Source organism: Trachemys scripta, chromosome 17 (genome assembly GCF_013100865.1).
Source record: "Trachemys scripta elegans isolate TJP31775 chromosome 17, CAS_Tse_1.0, whole genome shotgun sequence".
Classification (NCBI taxonomy): domain Eukaryota; kingdom Metazoa; phylum Chordata; order Testudines; family Emydidae; genus Trachemys; species Trachemys scripta.
This window is the reverse complement of record NC_048314.1, coordinates 17,471,192-17,490,378: the sequence shown is the minus strand read 5'-3', so window position 1 is coordinate 17,490,378 and position 19,187 is coordinate 17,471,192. Positions and strand designations below refer to the sequence as shown.

The window sequence follows — 19,187 nt, the reverse complement described above, 5'->3', positions numbered from 1 at the left end:
TCTCTATGTCCCTTGACTGCCTGATTGAACAGAACCAGGGGGAAAACTCCCCCCCCTTCCCCCCCCCCCCCCCCCCCCCCCCCCCCCCGCAAAATGTATTGATTGGACTGAAAATGGTGAATTCTCTTTGCTGATATCTGCAAAGCCCTTTGATTGACCTCCACTGTGAGCTAGTTTTTGGTCAGAAGAATGAGGCCACTTCATTGCCACTTGTGCGAATGCATGTCCACCTAAAATTTCACATCTGGAGCATCTGTACTGCCATCTGCAAAGGGCTGAGTGGGTTTCAGAGTCAACTAACTGGAGAGCAGAAACTGCACCAGGTGACTTAGGTACCAGCCAATCACACAGGGTGAACAGCTTAGTCAGGGACAGAATTTGTGAGCAACCCATAGGCAGACATTGGTTTGCCCAAACTGACCCACGATAAATAACACACGCCTGTTCATCTCCCAGGGCTGAGTTCTGCTCTCAGTTACACAGGTCGATGGGAGGGCCCTTGTGGAACAGAGGTTAGAATTTGGACCAAAGTTTGCAAAGAAAGGAGGCTGGCATCACTGCATAATCGTTTTCCTGGCTCTTGTCTGCTGCACGTTCAGGGAAGGGAGGTGGCCGAAGGAAAGGCAGGATGAAGTGAAGGCCCCATATTCATTGTCAAGGGGTTTCCATGACAAAAAGCACTCAGATCGGCTGCTGCAGGGGTTTGGTTTTCATGTGCGGTTTGCTAGTTTTGTACATTTGAGCCGGCAAGAGGGGAAAAAATATCTTGTGTCGCGACTGCTCGTCCTTCCAGCTTTGGCACATCCCAGGGGCCGGCCAAACCATCTGCCATTCGCCACCACCCAAGGAAGTGCTGTGAGGAACAGCCTAGGTGCACGCTCTCCCCCTTCCCTTGGCGGACCCTGCCCCCTCTAGGAGTCAGTCTGCACAAGAGCCTCATAAAGGGTTCATAAATTCCTTTGTTTTTTGGAACAGAGCCGCTCAGCTGTTTATTCGAGCAAGACGCTGCGGGACAGGGAGATGGATAGAGCTTTCCACCCACCCCGCAGTGGCTCTAAGCCCATTGGCTGCCTCTCATCCTCTGAACAGCAGCCGATAACAGCAGGTGTCAGTGTAGTTGCAGTTAGTGGGAAGTGTTGTAAATAAGGGCCTCCACAGACCTGGAAATCGTTCAGCCACATGGACCTAACAAAGGCAGGAAGAGGCTGGGAATGTGGGCCAGTCTGTTGGCCTTGGGACCTGCACTTCCACACAGGACTCCTGGGGTCTCTCCTTCCAGACCAGAAGGGCCCAAGGGCAAAACAAATCATTTGTGGATTGCAAGCTTTGAGCTGGCAGCCTTTCCCCCCCCCCCAAGCCCAGGACTGTGATGACAGCCGTAATCACCTCCCTTCACACACTCCATCTCCCTTTAATGGACTGGCTCACAGGAGATGGTGCAAGAACTCTACAGCCAGTATTTTGCTCACGTTGGAGATGAGGATGTTACTGGAAGCCTGCAAGTCTCTGCCAAGGCCAGATCTCCAAACTAGAACAAGTTCAATATAATCCCCATACAGTGGGAAGCCGTGCCAGGTCAGCTTAACTGAGAGTTTTCAGATGGCAAGAATATTCACAGACCCTGACACAAAAGGAGCATTTGGGTTTCGGAGCGCTCTCCTCTTTTCTTTGCTAATGCTGTAGACACTGCTTCTCGGCGCTCGGGAAGTTTATTGCCCTGATTCACGACTGTCTTGCTTCATGGGACATGACTATATTTGGAGTTGCACCACTCCAATCATTTCAATGTGTGCTACCAAACGGGGAGGGACTGTTCTCAGGCTCGCTGCTGCTGTCCATGCCATTAAAACACTGTGTGTCCCTCCACCTCCCCCCTTCTCTCTCTCTTGGGGCCCGCTGGGCTAGGAGGAGCACTTCAAAGGAAAGGATGCGCAGCCATTGGGTGGAGAGGTTTGGCTCATGCCCCTTACAAGTGATCCTCCATCACCGATGGGTTCAGAATGCTTGTCCCCTGCCCTCCCCAGCCAGAAGGGTGGCGGCAGGAGAAGCATTTCCAGTGCTGAGTACCCTTACCATCCTCATGACACTAATCCTCCCAGCTCGCCGGTGAGGAAAGTATGACACTGGCAGTGTATTACTGCTGAGAGGCAGCATAGTCTAGCGGTTAGAGGAGAGGATTTGGACTCAGGAGACCAGGGCGTTTGTTCGACTTTGGTCACAGCACATCACTTTGCCACCATGGACCTCAGGTTCCTCATCTGTAAGATGTAGCTAATGATGCCTGAGCCCTTGCAAAGTGCGTTGGGGCCCTAGATGGCAAGTGCAAAGTATTACTAAGCCATCCTGCCGTCGGGGAAACGGGCACAGAAGGAAAGCTGTAGCCCTGCTGTCACTCCACTGATGACTAGCCCACGGTCGCATAGAACAGGGGTGGCCAACCTGTGATTCCGGAGCCACATGCGGCTCTTCAGAAGTTAATATGCGGCTCTTTGTATAGGCACCGACTCCGGGGCTGGAGCTACAGGTGCCAACTTTCCAATGTGCCGGGGGGGGAGGGGTGCTCACTGCTCAACCCCTGGCTCTGCCACAGACCCTGCCCCCACTCCACCCCTTCCCGCCCCCTCCCCTGAGCCTGCCGTGCCCTCGCTCCTTCCCCCCCCCCCAGCCTCCTGCACGCCACGAAACAGCTGATTGGCAGGTGCGGGGAGGGATGGGGAGGCGCTGATTGATGGAGCTGCCAGTGGGGGGAGGCCTGGGGGGCGGGGAGCTGATGGGAGGCTGCTGACGTATTACTGTGGCTCTTTGGCAATGTTCATTGGTAAATTCTGGCTCCTTCTCAGGCTCAGGTTGGCCACCCCTGGCATAGAAGGTCACTGACTGTACTGGTAATAGACCCCGGGGGTCCAGATTCCTGCTTTCCTGTTGTAACCATTAGACCTCACAACTCTTGTCAGGATAACAGAGGTGGGAAGGGGAAACTCTGTCCCCATGCAGCTTCACGGAGGTCACTGGGGTTGGCTGTGCAGCTGAGAGCAGAATTTGGCCTGTGAACTGTAAATGACACAATAGAGCATGGCCTACAATGGTCTCTTTCTCTCCTCAAGCTGCTCACAGACAGCTAATATGATCAACGAACTAGGATCCACTGTTCCCTTCCTTCCCAACCCTCCCCCCTCAGAGGTCACTCACCGGTCCCCAGTCAGACACGGTCCATTGCCGGTCGCAGGGGGGCCCGGTGCAGTTCTTCTCAGCCGGCGGCTTGGTGTTCACATCACACAGTTTCTCATCTTCCGAGCACCGGATGTCCCTGGTCACCACGCTCCTCTCGCCACACCTGGCCGAACACTAGCGGGGCACAGAATGAAACGGGACAGGGTCAGCAGAGTCCATGTACAGCCCCGGCCATGCAACGCAGCTGTTTTCCGCTCTCGCCCTCCTCACAGGGAGGAGGCACACGCGGCCCAGGCAGCAGCCAAAGCATCTGGTTTAAGGTGTGATTTATGTTGGCCTTTTTTTTATTTCTTAACATGAAACTTTCTAAAAATGCAGGGAAAACATTTATATTATTCTGCTTGTAAAATATTAGATGGCAAAACCAGCCCTGTGCTGCATGGGCAGACACGTTTGAATGTACAGGAAGGGTTACATCCTGCCTTCGTGCTAAGCACAGGCCGAGCTGAGAGTGGCACGTCTCCTCTCCACGGTACACACATACTCTCCAGAGCGCTCGAGAGCTCTCAGACAGCTGCCCGCCTAACTTACTGGCCCCGTGCAAAATATCTTCAGGGGGGCAAGGTGTTTGGGTTAGAGGGCACGGCCAGCCATCCAGCCCACTAGCTGGCTGCAGTTCAGGAAGCACTTTGCTCTTGTTCGGGGGGCAGCAAAGAATGCACTAAAATACCTCCCTCTTCCCAGTCTTATTAGCCTGCTCCCACTCAGGGTGGCCAATTCTGCTCTCAGCTCCATCAGTGCAACCCCATCCCATTTATAGTCATGCGGCTCCCTTCCTATTAATGCACCTGTAGCTGAGAGCAAGAGTTGGCCTGAAGGCCAACAGTTGGCCTGAAGGCCAACAGTTTCCAAAAGTGGCCACTGGGTGCAAGCGCCTCCATTTTTTAGGAGCCCAGTGGGGATGCTTTGGGCCTTGACTTTCAGAGAGGCTGTGCACACACACACTTCCATCTGGAGCCTACAGGTCCAAAAACCAAGGCCCCCAGAAGCTATGGCTACAGCTGAAAGTGTGGCTGTGGTCTACAACTGGTGTGTCATCTCTCGCGCTCGCTTGCTTTCTAAAAAGAAATGGCTTGCTAGTTTCCATGGCTTTGAAAGTGTTGTCTCCAAACCACAGCGACTGAGATTTTTATAAGGTGAGTAAATCTGGCAACATCCAAACCAGCGACATTATTTAGAAGTGGATTTGAATTACAGCAGTATCACATAGACAAATTTGCTCAATAAGCAACATGAACAGGGCCGGCTTCAGGCACCAGCTTGGCAAGCAGGTGCTTGGGGCGGCCACTGCGGAGAGGGGCGGCAGGTCCAGCTATTCGGTGGCAATTCGGAGGACGCAGGGCCGGCTCCAGGGTTTTGGCCGCCCCAAGCAGCCAACCAAAAAAAAAAAAAAGCCGCGATCGCGATCTGCGGCGACAATTCGGCAGGAGGTCCTTCACTCCGAGCGGGAGTGAGGGACCGTCCGCCAAATTGCCACCAAAGAGCTGGACGTGCCGCTCCTCTCCGAAGCGGCCGCCCCAAGCACCTGCTTGGTAAGCTGGTGCCTGGAGCTGGCCCTGGGCAGACGGTTCCCTCACTCCCGCTCGGAGCAAAGGACCTTCCGCCAAATTGCCGCCGCAGATCGCAATCGCAGCTTTTTTTTTTTTTTTTTTTTGGCTGCTTGGGGCGGCCAAAACCCTGGAGCCGGCCCTGAACATGAAGCAGGCAAAAGTGTCAACAGCCCAGTGCTCACACACATGCTCTGATATGTTAATCCTCAGATCTCTGAAATGTGCTTTTTTCTCTCTCTAGCTATCATCCAAGCCAATTTGGCACCCAGCTTCAGATGCTGATCCAAATTAGATTAGCATTGCTGCTGGCTACAGAAGAGCTACTCTGGGAGATGCTTAGCAACCTGTCCCCAACACATGCTGGAGGAGTAGATGGAATTCGCTAACATACGCCACTTCGGTTTGCTACGCCAGTCACACGACAGCATCAGCACGTGCTCGGGGAGCTTCTCTCTATTGAACTGGAAAAGTCAAAACATCCTACAAAATAAAAGAGCCCACCAGACTTTCCACTACAGAGAAAAAGCTACTTAACACTGGCATTCAGCGTAAAGACGGCCTTTAAAATATCAGCAACAGGCATTTCAAGTGTCTCCTGGGAGAAAAGAGGTCAAATTATCTGTTGATGTAAACTGGTTCAGCTCCATTGAAGTCAGTGGAGCTGGGCCATTTGCACCAGCAGAGAATTTGGCCTGGATCTGCGCTTGTTCTTGCTTAGAAAGGGGCCTGGATTAATTTGGCAGCAATAATGTATGTATGCTTAAGGAAAGCCAAAACTCATACTTCAGGGCACAAACTAATCAGCCCCCCAGGTCAGGCAGAAAATTATTCCCCTCCTCACGTGCAGCAGTGCATCATTGTCAGTTGTGTTATGGGGCTGCTTAGACATCCTCTGACACATGAGTTATCAGCCACTGAGCAAGGCAGGATATCTGACTCACTGATCAGCTGTCTGAACTGGAAGGGTAAACTCCTGTGTTTCCTTAGGATCCTTGAGCAATTTGACTTTGCTGTTTTTCACTCCTGTGCAAAGTGACCAGTACTGTGACTTCAAGATTTAAAATTGAAAAAAAAAACCTTAAGCGCCAGGGATTATTTTCCATGCATGTGTGTGAGCATGACTGCACTCTTGCATGTGTGTTTTACACATTTACTGAAAATCCATGCTAGAGCCTGGTCTCTATTACTTGGGTGTAAATCCATGACAACTCCACTGAAGTCAATGCAGTTATTCCAGATTTACCCTGAGACCAAAATCTGGCCCTGGGCCCCCAAAGAAAGGACACTGGTTTTATCATTTAAAGAGTTTTATGTTAGAAAGTTAAATACTGGAATGCTGGCAGCTATTCTCTGGCACACAACAGGATGGAGTGGTAGTAAATGAATTCAAAGATCTCTACAGGAGGAGAGAGAAAAGGATCTATGAAGCCTAGAGACTGACCCATCTTGAGAATGACTTCGCAGCTAAAAACATTCCAGAATGCCTCTGCCATGTCGCAAAGGTTTTTACATGTAAACTGACAAACTATGACGAGAGAATAACTGTTCCACATTAGACATATCACAGAAACGTCCTCCAAGTGGTTTAGCAATGTGCTTACAGCAGAACTATGACCGTTTAATGTTCCGCGTGGTGCAGTGAAATCTGACGGGAAGAAGAGATGTCTATAAGAAAATATTGTTTATGAGATGCAGCCTCCTCTCCACATGTTTATTGTTATTTTTCAGGCACTCAGAAATGTATTAGGCACAATTGTTTTTCAGATTTCTCTGTGCCAGATAAGAAGCAGGATTCACAGGAGCTGTTCTCCTAGTGGAAGAGGACAGGCAGGGAGCAGCATGAGCAAACGCAGAATCAAACATCACCACCCTTTTCAATAGTCAGCACACAGGAAGGTCAGGAAAGATGACGAAAAGACAGGTGTTAGCCACGCTAAGGTTCTAAGGTTTTGGCCTGACCCAGTAGGGCCGTTCTTATATCCCACAGCCACTGTGCAGCTGAACACGATTCCTGTGGGAGAAAAGTCATCTTGTTTAAGAACCAGACTCAAAATCTAAAGCTCTGGCTAGGAGCAGAGATGCTCTCAGGCTTGACCCAAACTCCCTGGAGTTCAAAGGTCTGGAGACCTGGTCTGAGGTCATCTCTGGCTAGAGGTTTGCAAAGGAGACACATAATCATCTCCATCAGTGAGCAAAAGGAAGCTTGTGGGGATTTACGCAAGCCATGTCCTGGGAGGTGCAGAGAGGCACTGTGGAAACATCTCCACCCCAAGACCCCATTTGCATCATGGCCTCATTCAAATGTGAACGCTGGCACACCACTGGGAGCAGGTCTAGGAGACAGTAGTTAAAACACTAGGGCCTGGTCCATGGGAATGCTCTTGCCACTGCTAGCACCAGCAGGGCCACACCGGGGGTTGGTTTTAAGAACAGTACTAAGATAGTCCTGGCTTAGGTGGGTCTGTGTGGAAGTCAGTGGATTCGCATCTCAGTTTTCAGCTCTGCATCCCCTTCTTTTGGGATCTGGAAGCAAGGCAATCATGTACATAGCACGTGGGGGCTGATCCCTTGTCACTGCTGCCTGCTGTCTCTCCACAGGCTGCCAACACTTTTCTGGGGATTTACCTCTGACCACTCGGACATTTCCCACTGAGGCCCACATGCTGGGTTCTTGCAGATTTTGCGTTCGTCCGGCCGGGTAATATCAGCAGATTCGCACAGATCGCTATAGACAGAGCTGTCGAAACCAGGAGAGATCATCTTCCAGCATCGCACGATGCGAAACTGGTATCCTTCCCCGCAGGTGCGGGAACACTCGCTCCAGCTACTCGTCTCCCACCTGCAAGGAAGCGAGAAAGATTCTAACTGGAGTATTCACAGTCTGAATGGGAGACGTGAGGTAGATATGAGCGTAATAGTGGATTAGGAAAACAGTATTATGTGAAGGTTATCGGAGCTCAGCAATGGTTCTTCAAGGCTGTCAGTGACCCTGTGAATGGTAAATCTTGTACGGAGATTGTTGCAATAGGCACATTCTGTAACGGGGCTGTAAATGTCTCAGATATATCCATACAAGGTAGGATTAGGTGTTGCTGTGCGTCAATCTACTAATATTTCACCCTGGAGACCTGAGTTCACATGAACTGTAAGATGCACAGACACTACCGTAACAGACGCCAGAACAAAACCTTGAGATAGAGAGCCAGATAGTTCCATGTGAAAATGACCTTTGTGGTCTCAGTTTAGCCCTAAAAGGACATACATCCAGAGCACATTTCCACAAAGTTGGCAGATTCACTTCAGAAGTTTTAAGATAAATGCATTACTGTTGCAGACCCAGCCATCCATGTCTGGACGGTGAAGGGAAGCGTGTGCATTGCCCATCTCCACCCGGTATCGATGTCATAGCGCATGCCTTCAAAAGCACCAACATTTGCCCCTAGTTTAAAGAAAATACTTTTAAAAATGTCTAAAACGGGAGAAATAAACTGACCACCCAGCTCATTATTAAACAAGCTTTGGGATTTATCCCTGGAAATCAATAAGAGGTGTGGATACCACAGAATCTCCAAGGACTGGACCCTCATATTTTGCCCTGGGGTACACTTAAAAGAGCTGCCTAGGTTACGTGCTCCCTTACCCAATACCAGAGAGTACTCACACAGCTTTCAAAAACTACAGTAGGCCAAATGTGCCACATTTACCCCAGGTTTAACTCCACTGACATCAGAAGTCAGTGCTAAGCTAATCTGTTGGATTGGTCATATAAACACATGCATAAGACAGGCCTGTATCAATCAATGAGTATAAGCACAGTTACGATGCTACAGGTATTTTGATGAAACATGCTTTGTTTTGAATGTAAAAATCGACCCATTAGGAAAATGAGGGTAAAAGAAGCGGTTCTTGGGCAGCGGTTTTCAGCTGATGGGTCATGATGTCCAGGGCAGGGGGTCACGAAGGCAATCAGGAGGTCGCATGGTGTTGTAAAACTCTCGCTCTTCCTCCCGAGCTCCCCACCACTAACCCTCAAGGTAAAGAATTCTCCATCAACCTCTTGAATCACACCCGCAAAGCAATTATCTAGGCTTAACACAGAGACATTTTTACCCTGGCTTTTATAGTAAATATAGATGGGGGTCGCAAAAAGTTTTGACTTCCAATAAGGGTGGCCAACCTGAAAAGGTCAAGCACCAGGGTTCTAGAGCATTAGTGTCTCCAAGCAAAACCGTCACTGTGCTCGGTACACATTCCAGGGGTCACACATTTGCTTCTGGACGTAAGCTCCGGTGCCATGAGCGGGGCAGCTCTAAAAAGACACTGCACACATAGAAGTGCCACTTACATTCAGAGGAGACACTAAACCAGTTAGCAAGACATGGGCACAGTGGGGTGGGTGAACGTGGCTGGTCTCAATATCCTGGGTCCAGAGAGATTTTGCCATTGGAAAAGGGGAGTGCGCGCACACACACACACACACACACACACACACACACACACACACTCACACACCTTTCCAATACAATAAATGCGGCACCAATTGCCAAAATGCTAAACTTCCCCTTTCCATGCGTTTGCAGGTTTATGCAGCCCTCTGACACGGCTCTAGCCTACCTTTGTGTTATTTCAGCAACAAAGCACTATTACAGAACGTGCATCGTGCAGTTTTGCTTCTTTTCACTTTGTGCCGCCTATAGTACAACAAGTAACATTCCTTTCCCTGCCTTTTTAGTCCTTTTCCCTTTGGCAGGCATTGATCTATCCCACCCATAACTTGTGTTTCTAGCAAACCTTGAAAAGAACAAACCCTTTAAAAAATGTAATTAGAGATGGACCTACGCCATAAAGTTTGGATCTGGATTGGAAGCTCAACTTCCCCGAAACAGAAAGATCTTTGGATTGGGGGTTCCACTGTAGAGACGGAGCCGAACCATGCAGTTCATATCAGGAACTGGGTCAGAGTCTGAACTGTCCCAGAGTTTGGGGGATCAAACCCAGGGTTCTCGTTTAGACCCAACGCTGTTGCTGATGCATCTCATTGTGCATTAACCTGATCGCTGATGCTAGCAAAGCTCTGGGAATGTAACACTTGTTGGCTGATTCCGCTTCCCCTTACAAGAGTGGAGAATGAAACTGGTCTAGGTTCTATATCAACAGGAGCTGTTGTTTGGGAGCAAGGTTGAGTCCTGCCATGCGAGTCACTGCTGGGAAAGGTGCAGGAGGGGAAGAGGGATCAGGAAGCCTCCTCCCCTTACATCGTTAGCCAGGCAAGGCCCTTACACAGTGCTCCTAAGAGCTCTAACTTCCCAGCCTATCCACCATGTCACCACAGGAGCAAGGCCTGTGGCGCAAGAGGGTTGTCCCGCCCCTGACTAATGCAAACATCCAAGGATCGATAAAAGCATGTTTCAGCCTAACTCACTGTGAAGAATCTGGCTCTGACCAAAGAGTTCTTCTCCCCCTTGTTGTGCTGGCCTGGGAAGGAGATAGCCCTTGTAATTAGAGATGGGCCCAAACCAAACCCCAGAGCCAAACACCCCGGGAACTTTGGGGAGGTTCCGAACTTGGTGGCTTGGGCCCATCACTGCTTAGAACCTAGAAGAGAATCCCCACCAACTCCAAATAATTCTAAGGAAGACAAAACGTATGGCCCCGTGAAGAGCTCCTTACTGATATAGTACCTTGGCTGGCATTCTCTTCCAGCACAGAACTCATGGACAGGCTCGGGACGGGTCATGGCATCACAGTACGTATCATCCACTTCGATCCCATCATAACGAACACACATTGCATATGTGGACATCACTCCTATTTTTAAAAAAAATACACACACACAAAATGCATGCTTGGTGATTTTTACACCCAAACTGTTTGTGAACTGCATGTTCCAAAATGTCTTTCCAAATTAAAATTGAAGGGCCATGACTTGAGCTGACAGTCATCAGGGATGCTGGTGGCAGAAGAGGATGGGACTTGGGGAGTGGAACAATGGAGAATTCTTCCTACCTGTACAGAGCAGGGCGGCCCTGGGGATGCCGGGGGTAGCACACTTTGAAGTTCTCCTTAGTGCTGTTCCAAGGCAGAAAGGCATGACACCCCAACGAGGACTTGCGACCAATGCTAGCATAGGTGCAAGATGTTCAGGGAGTCTCACCATGCTGCCAAAGGCCTGCAGGCATGTTATCAGGGTCCTTCCCTCTGGCTCTCAAAAGAGTTTTATTCTGTCCAGTTCTTGTGTGGGTGCACCAAGGGGCTGGGGAAGAGGTTCCCATCTCCCTCCCTCCACCCAGTACATTGACACAATTCATGCCACAATTGCACCTTACTGCCTGCAAGAGATATACAGTGCACTTGGCCTAGTATTGGTTCTTACATGATTATTGAAAGAGGAATCCATCCCTCCTCCCCTGTTTAAGCACAGAAAGCAGAATGTCATCATGCTGAGACTTTTTCCCCTCCAGCCTTGTTAGCCAGAATAAATATTGTTCAGTCCTTTCTGGGACATGGCTTGGGATCAAGAGACTAATCTGACTACAGGTACCAAGAATTCCAGCTCTTCCAGCCAGGTTTCTGAAACACAAGGTTGCATGAAACTAAAAGAAACCTACCAACTCCTGACTCTGCAGCACTCCTCTGCAATATGTCAACAGAAAAAGGTGAGGATCAAGGAGTGGTTTGGATAGGACATTCCCCACTGGCTACAGTTTGGGTCAGGTCGAAAGCCTGCCTCAGCTAGGAGATGGCTGTTCAGTAGGAATCACAGAGCTCAAGGACATACTTGAACTTTGTGGGTTCCAGGATTTTGAACTGAGGAACCATTGTCCATATTCCTGGTCCCTATACATTTCATAGTAGGGCCATAGCCAACCGCTCTGGCATGCTTACAAAAAGATCTGTGCATTCATTCCCTTAAAAAGTCTCCCTCCTAAGATTTTATTCCCCTTTATTTCATCCCTAATTCCAGAAGCAATGACATATCCGGCTTATTTTAATTACTGTGCTATGTATGAAACGATACAGGCAAACCCCACTATCAGATGATCATTCTACCTATATGCATATTTCAAGGCAAGTCATGGATTTGTCACAGGCCAGACCTATTAGCAACATTACTCCCCGCCCCTCTAATCAATGAAATGTGGAGATCTGGTAATTTGAAACTGTGCCTTGAGAGGGAAATAGGGGGAAAGATGGTGGCCAGATTCTGAACTCATTGATATCAATGGAATTACTCCAGATTCCACCCATGTAACTGAGATCAGACTCCAGATCAGGAAAGAGAGAAACAAAACAAACTCAAACAACGAATGCTACTTCGTTTTCTGCCACAGCTGTACAGTTTCTCTGTCAGAAAGAAACGGAGCCTTAAAAAGAAAAAAGAAAAAAGCCAGGCACATGGGTTTCAATCATTCCACTGGCATAGTGGCTCAATTCAAGAAGCCAGTATGCTAAAACTTGGTGCAAGCTTTATGATCCTGCAGGACACCATACTCCGCAGCGTAGCCCTGCTGGGCTTGTAAATTAAGAAAACGTTCATCAGTACGTAAAAGGGAACTTTTAAAAAATCATACCAATGTTTCATATAAAATGTGCAGTGCAGGCTCTGCCTGTATCCATTTAGAAGTGTTAAAAGCACATTGTTAGGATTGGTTTTAAAGTGACGCATTGCAAGGAGTGCGCTGACAGTGGAGTGGAAATGGGTACTATTTTCAAAAATCCCCAAATGACTCAGAAGCCTAGGTGCCAATGGGAAATAGACTCCTCAGTCACTGATGCTCTTTTGAAAATGTTGCCTGCTGGTTCCTGACAGGGCCTGATTTTCCTCTCCCCTGCATTTACACCTGTGCAGAGTGAACTAAAAGTACTATCAAGTCAGAAAGCGGCTCCCCGTGGACACAGGGTTCCTCTGCCCAGATCTGATTGCAGGGTCTGGGCTTTAGCAAATCAGGGCAACTTCACCTGAGGTCTGATCCAAAGGCCATTCACTTCAGTGGGCCTCGGCTCAGGCCCCTAAACATTACCAGGTTCTCCCCATCTCTAACAAACATAAAAGCGACTCACTCAGCGGGTGATCTCAGTACTTCTGCAGAGGTTGAATTTGGCTGCTTCTGATAACTACCTGTAGTGCATGTAGAGCTGCAGGGTTCGTGGGAGGAAAGCTTCCACCTGTACATGTCAGCAGCACTCACACCTTGGCCCTTTCTTAACAACTTCAATCTGTTTCTAGCAATAAGCAAAAAAAAAAAAAAAAAAGCATTTACAAGGAGAGCCTCGATACGTCATATCAAACACTCAAACTGATTCCGTTGCGGTTTGGTTGGGTCTGGGGGGATTTTGTTTCGGTTTTGGGGGGTTTGGTTTGGTTGTTTTTTGTTTTTTACAACATACCTGTCCTGATCCCCAAGTAGAATCCCCAGCCCGGTTAGAGGCAGAGCTTCCACTGTCTAGAAATAGAGAGAATGGGATAAAAATACCCACAAGTAGAAACAGTTCAGAATTTAACAAAGTTTTGCATTTCTGCTCAAATACACCTGACCCTAAATATACAGTAATTAAAGGTGCAGTATCTCCTTCCTGGTGATAGCGGCATGAAATACAAATATGCCACGCTAATTGCTACTGCTCAGACATGGGACCGCAAACATTCCCTCTACAGACTTGAGATTTTCAAATCCCATAAACGTACTGTTTTCGAAACCCTAAATGCTGAATAGTACTTCGCTCAGACAGCTTTTCAAAACAAACCTTGGTTTTTAAACAGACAGGCATTCCAAGTTCATATTTGCCTCTATGTCACTCTTGCTCGATTATTTATATAATGTACATCTCTTAGGACACGATACTCACAAATGTAATGTCACTGGTAAAGGCATTATGAATTTCTCCTGGTATACATACAAGCATTTACAAAACCAAGAATCACAACCTCATTGCATAGGTATAGAATGTAACATTATAATGCATCAGGGATACTGCACCTTTACAACAATCAAATCTTAAATACTGCACTCATAACTTTGTTTAAACCCTTGAAATTGCTAGCATGTTTTAAAATTGTATAGACGGTTATATCCTGATCTCCCGCTGTCTCGGGCTTAGCAAGATATGCAGCTTGTGTGATTTCTAGGCAGCAGAAGCTCTGAAATTGCCTTATTTATGCATTCATGAGAAAAGTTCATGTCCATTCTGTCACATAAAAGCTTTAAAAGGACACTGTTGAGTATTTTTATAGTCTCCCTTTTAGACGTACCCTCCTTTCATTGTTAATAATGACCTCTTAGAAGAATTAAAAACAATCTCATTTTCCCCATTGATTTTGCCTCTGTCATTTTGGCAAACAGTTGCTTCCTGTGTTTGAAATGGAGCTGAAATTAACATGGCTATTTTTGTTTAAAAATCACAACCTTGGCTTGCTATAAATAATGCTTTATCTGGCCCAAACAGCTTTGATTGCCGACCAGCATCACCCATTGATGTCAACGCAGTCCCAACAATTGTCTTCTCACTAACTACTGGTGTTGAGCCAGCCGGGGCGGGGGAGGGGGGCATAAAATGATGATTTTCCGTAGGACCCATAAAAATGGTGGTCAGCGTCTGTTCTTTTTACGTTTTTAAAATGTATCTGGAGAAAGACAGCACCGCCTATATACTTCAGGCCATATTCTTTTCTCAGTCACACCAGTGCGATTCCAAAATAACTCCAATGACTGGGGATCCCTTTGGATTTTCACCCGTGTCGCTGAATTCATTGACTTCAAAAGGGTTACCCTACCAGCGGTTTTCAAACTTCATTGCGCTGCGACCCTCTTCTGACAACAAAAATGATTACATGACCCCAGGAGGGAAGACTGAATCCTGAGCCCACCCGAGCCCTGCTGCCTTGGGCAGCGGAGGTGAGGGGGGCAAAGGTTGAGCCCCACCGCTCTGGGCAGGGGAGCCAAAGCCAAAGCCCAAGGGCTTCAACCCCAAGAAGGGGGCCTGTAACCTGAGCCCCGCCACCCAGGGCTGAAGCCCTCAGGCTTTGCCTGTGGCCCCGAGCCCCAGCAAGTTTAATGCCTGCCCTGGTGACCCCATTAAAACAGGGTCCCAACTCACAGTTTGCGAACCGCTGCTCTAGACTGAAACTGGAATAACTGAGTGCAGAATTTGACCTTTGGAATATGTATGGCATTACTCCCTCCTTCCTCCTACACACACACACACGCAAAATAGGCTTGTATCACATTTGGAGATTAGAACCCCCCTCAACAGTGTCCCTTTAATGTATGTGATCGGAACTCAAAGAGCTTCTTCTACAAGTAACGATGTTGCAGAAACAACGTCTAGATAAATTAGCCAGTTCGTCATATGGTTAACAGTTCGTTCTCTTCCTATTTAGAGCACAGACATAACTATTGTTTTGTTGTCTTTTAAATGCAAACAGCAGTGAGTCGTTATACAACCAGGCTGGTGGGTTTTTTTTAATTATGATGATTATTATGGGTTGCGCTGAGGTCACCCATTTTCCTCCCCCTCTGAGCTTTTGTGTCCATGTTTCTGAAGCAACCAACAACAACAAAAATTAGCCCCCCATCCCCTTCTGCAACAGGCCAGGCGCACCCATATTGGCGTTATACTGAGCTGCTGTCCTGGGGCCATAGAAGCAAACATCTCTTTCTGGCAGAAATTACCATCCTGGAATCTGTTATTGTTTTGGCTGCCGGATTCAAGCCAGGGTCTCTGCAGCAGAAGAATAACCCTCACAACTACAAGTGAATGCAGAGGCTTAATATTCAAAGAATTTGAACTCATATTTTTGCTTTCTAGTCCAGATTTTTACACCAGTGCAAAGTGAGTGTGAAGGAGATTAACCTCAGTAACCATGCCGATTTAACAGCATTTTGCACCTACTTTGCACTTGTGAACTTGACTGTACAAGAAACAGATCAGTGGGGATTCAGGCCCAAGATGTGATCAGCCAGCAGATATGGGTCTGATCCTGCTGCCATTGAAGTCAATGAGATAGGGCTCATTGAGAATCAGATACCTGTATATTTTATGGGTACAAATGGAATCATATGGATTAGGTCCATATTTTTTTACCTTATCTTCCAAAAGAAAATCAGAGCAGTAACCAGCCAAATTCTGCTCTCAGTTCCAACTGCATCACCCTTTCAGCTTCAGCAGAGAGCAGAATTCAGTGCAGAGGGCCACAAGTTGCCCCTGGGAAAATCCACATAAGGTTTGCCAATAACCTATGTTTTCACTTGCAGACTAGTGTGGTTTTAAGATGTGTTAAAATCCTCATGCAAATAAGGGAGTTGTAGTTTTAACACATTAACTGGTGGAGGTCAACACCAGCGGGAACCTGGGTTTACCTGGACCAGCAACACCTATTAAAACTACAGTTGTCTGGTCTATATGTGAACATGTGGTCTCGTGAACATGTTAAAAATACACTTTTTCTCTGAGTGTAGGCATGGCCACAGAGTTCCCTCTGCTTTGCTCTGTCGGGAGAATGGATTTCCCAACCCACATGAAATTGGCAGAGGTCTCCATCCCCTGAGCCTGCAGCTGAACCAAGATCTCAGGACAAACACAGAACACAGTTGTTCTCTTGGTTCCTTCCTCCCCTATAGCTGCACCCTTCCTAAGCAAGCCACGACATCATGCAATCCAGGATCAAAACTCCCCCTAAGAAGTAGTCAGTACTGGGTCAACTGACTAGAATTCTGCCCGGATCTGAAGGGAGCAGACTGCAGAGAGTCACTGCTTCCCGCTTCCTCTTGTCACTGCCCTCTACTGTTGAGCCCTATGGAGTGGCTTCCAATTGCCAGTGACTCTCCAGCACAGCTGTTGATCTCCATCCATGGCAGGTTTGGGGCCCATCCCTCCACATTCTGCTCCAGTCTGTAGCCAAGTGAGGCAAAGCTTTGAAGGCTCCAGCAGTTTTACAACAACAAAATTCCAATTTGCCTTCCGCCAGCTTTTCTTAGCATCTCCAGAAACTGTCCCCATAAATCATACTCTTTATCTGTTCAATCCACCGTCCTCTGGACTGTGGATTTATGCAGTACATGATGTGCCGAGATGCACTGGAGTGTGGTCTGGCCTTTTCTGGCAGAGCTCGCTCGGGCGCACGCGCACACACACACACACACACAGGCGCTATATTTGGAAGAACAAGTTGCCGATTATGTCATAAGTACCCTTTGAACAACCACGTTGGAGAACGATGTTTCAGTGAAGTGTGTAAAAAAAAATTTTAAATGAAGCACATGACATTTTTTCACTGCCTGCTTCCTAAGGAGAGTTTTTGGGGCCAGTGGATTCAGCTCTGCACTGCCTTGGTGGCACAAAGCTGCCCTACCTCTCGCCTAGCTGGGCCTTTGTGGCACTCCTAAGCCCCCCCTCGCTGCCAGCACAAAGGGTGTAGCTGGTGAACATTTGGCATGGCTGTGACATCCCTGTGCCCTGACAATCTATGGCTGTCAGAATGGTCCCTAGGGGACCACTGGTAACTGGCACAGTTGAAAGTCAGCCCAATGCAGAGCCAGACAATGACTAGTGGGGTGGGTGCGAATGACATCTTTCTCCACTCCCAGCATGTGCCGAGCCCAGTTCAATCGCCATGCAGAATCGGAGCCTTTCAACGCCCAGGTATAAAAACTCAATCTGAGAAAACAGTAGCTCGTTTAAACCATCAGTGACTATTCTGATCTGAAAATTAGCATTTTGCTTCAGTTCAGTGGGAGTGGGGGAAAAGGGAACATTTTAATAAAGGAGCTTCCAGGAAAACTGTGATATGGGGTACCCTGTTCAACAGGATTAACCCTTACTAACGCTGTCTTTGGGGCGGGGAGGGGAGAACAGACAGCGTGTTTTAGGTTCCATGTGGCACTGGGGGCTTTCACAGCTGATATGCAGAATTCTTTATTTTAGGTGCCTATCTGGCCCCCTATCTGAATGCGTTTAAAATTCACAGCCCCCTTGTGAGGGCCGGGCAGGGCTATCATCCCCATTTTACAGATGGGGAACTGAGGCACAGAGACTAAGAGACTGGCCCAAAGTCACACAAGAAGTCAGCAACAGATCGAGGAACGGAACCTGATCTCTCAAGTTGTAGGTGTGCACCATAACCACTGGGCCATCCACACTCTCCAAATCGTTCATGTTTAAATTATAGGCCACTGACGCTAAGTGACACTAGTCCGGTTTTGCAGAAAGTGCTCCCAAAACACACAGCGTTTTCCTAGGCAGCGCAAGAGAAAATCCTTGCAAAGCCTTTCCTACACCAGGTCCTGAATAAAGCTGATAGGCTTAACACCTAATGTACCTCAGCAGTGTTTTAAAGCTCTTAGCAGGGAGCTCACTGGCATGTGTGTTTGGTTTAATGGTTATTTCTTGGGCCTAAATATATTGACATGAAGATTGCAAATTCCACAGAGCACTTCAATTGTGCCTTCAATCCACAGACCTACAGCCACTTTGAAAGGTCAGCATCACTAGCCCCAATTTACGGGTGGGGAAGCCGAGGCACAGAGAGATGAAGTGACTTGCCCAAAGTCACACAGTAAATCAGTGGCCGAACCAAGAACAGAAACCAAGACTGACTGTACACTGTCTCTCCCGAGGGCACAGCACAGACAGCACAATTGAGGAGGAGGGCAGGCAAAGGTCATTTGAATCCACTTCTTTCCCTGGGGATTCTGGACTGCTCCAGGAGCCGAAACAGCCTCTGGGATAAATCTGAACTGTCCTGGAGCGCTGCCTATTGGAAGCTTTGCTGTCCAGAATAGCCCAGAATCTCCCTAGCTGCGTATGCTTCAGACACCCTCTCCTGTTCCAACACACCCCCTTGTGTCCCACCCTAACCCCACCCCCAGCAGCCCCTGCACCAGTGGTTGTGAGGGGGAATGCAGGACCTCTTCTGACTGCCTTATGGTGTCCTTGTGATCAAGGAATTCACCCCTTTGGCCCCTTGCTCTATGATTCCAGCCCCAGTGCACCCCTACGGCAGGGGACAGCATCTGCCGCCAGCTCTCCCAGCACATAAAGTAACTGTAAAGAAGGCAGTGTGCTCACTAAAATAGGTGCCAATTTTACAGTAAATTGTACTGTTTCTCTGTATTGTTAGCCCCAAAGATAACTATCTGATGGGGGAAGAAATGGATGAAGATCCACAATTTAGTCCTTACGGGGAATTCCTCTCTTAGTAAATTACTTAACAAGGGGAACCGTGTGTCCCTAAATGCCCCTTAATCCATGCCCTGCCTGTCTGTACATATAATTGTTAAATACACTCTATGCCTTGTTTAAAAACCAGTAACATTTCATAGTAGAGTCAATAGGAAACACCAAGTCAAGGGGCTTTGTAGTTCATGCCCCATATTTGACCTAGCTCAAAACAAGCAGCTGTAGTTAGTG

At 48.0% G+C, this 19,187-nt stretch overlaps 1 protein-coding gene across 1 annotated transcript in view; it reads right to left on the bottom strand.

The window, feature by feature from the left end:
* The window catches only part of ADAMTSL2 (ADAMTS like 2), a 45,430-nt gene that overhangs the window by 9,769 nt on the left and 16,474 nt on the right, over positions 1-19,187 (bottom strand). The window contains 4 exon segments of the mRNA XM_034752146.1: positions 3,190-3,345; positions 7,407-7,620; positions 10,463-10,589; positions 12,901-13,004. Of these exon segments, the coding sequence (XP_034608037.1) occupies positions 3,190-3,345; positions 7,407-7,620; positions 10,463-10,589; positions 12,901-13,004 (601 nt within the window).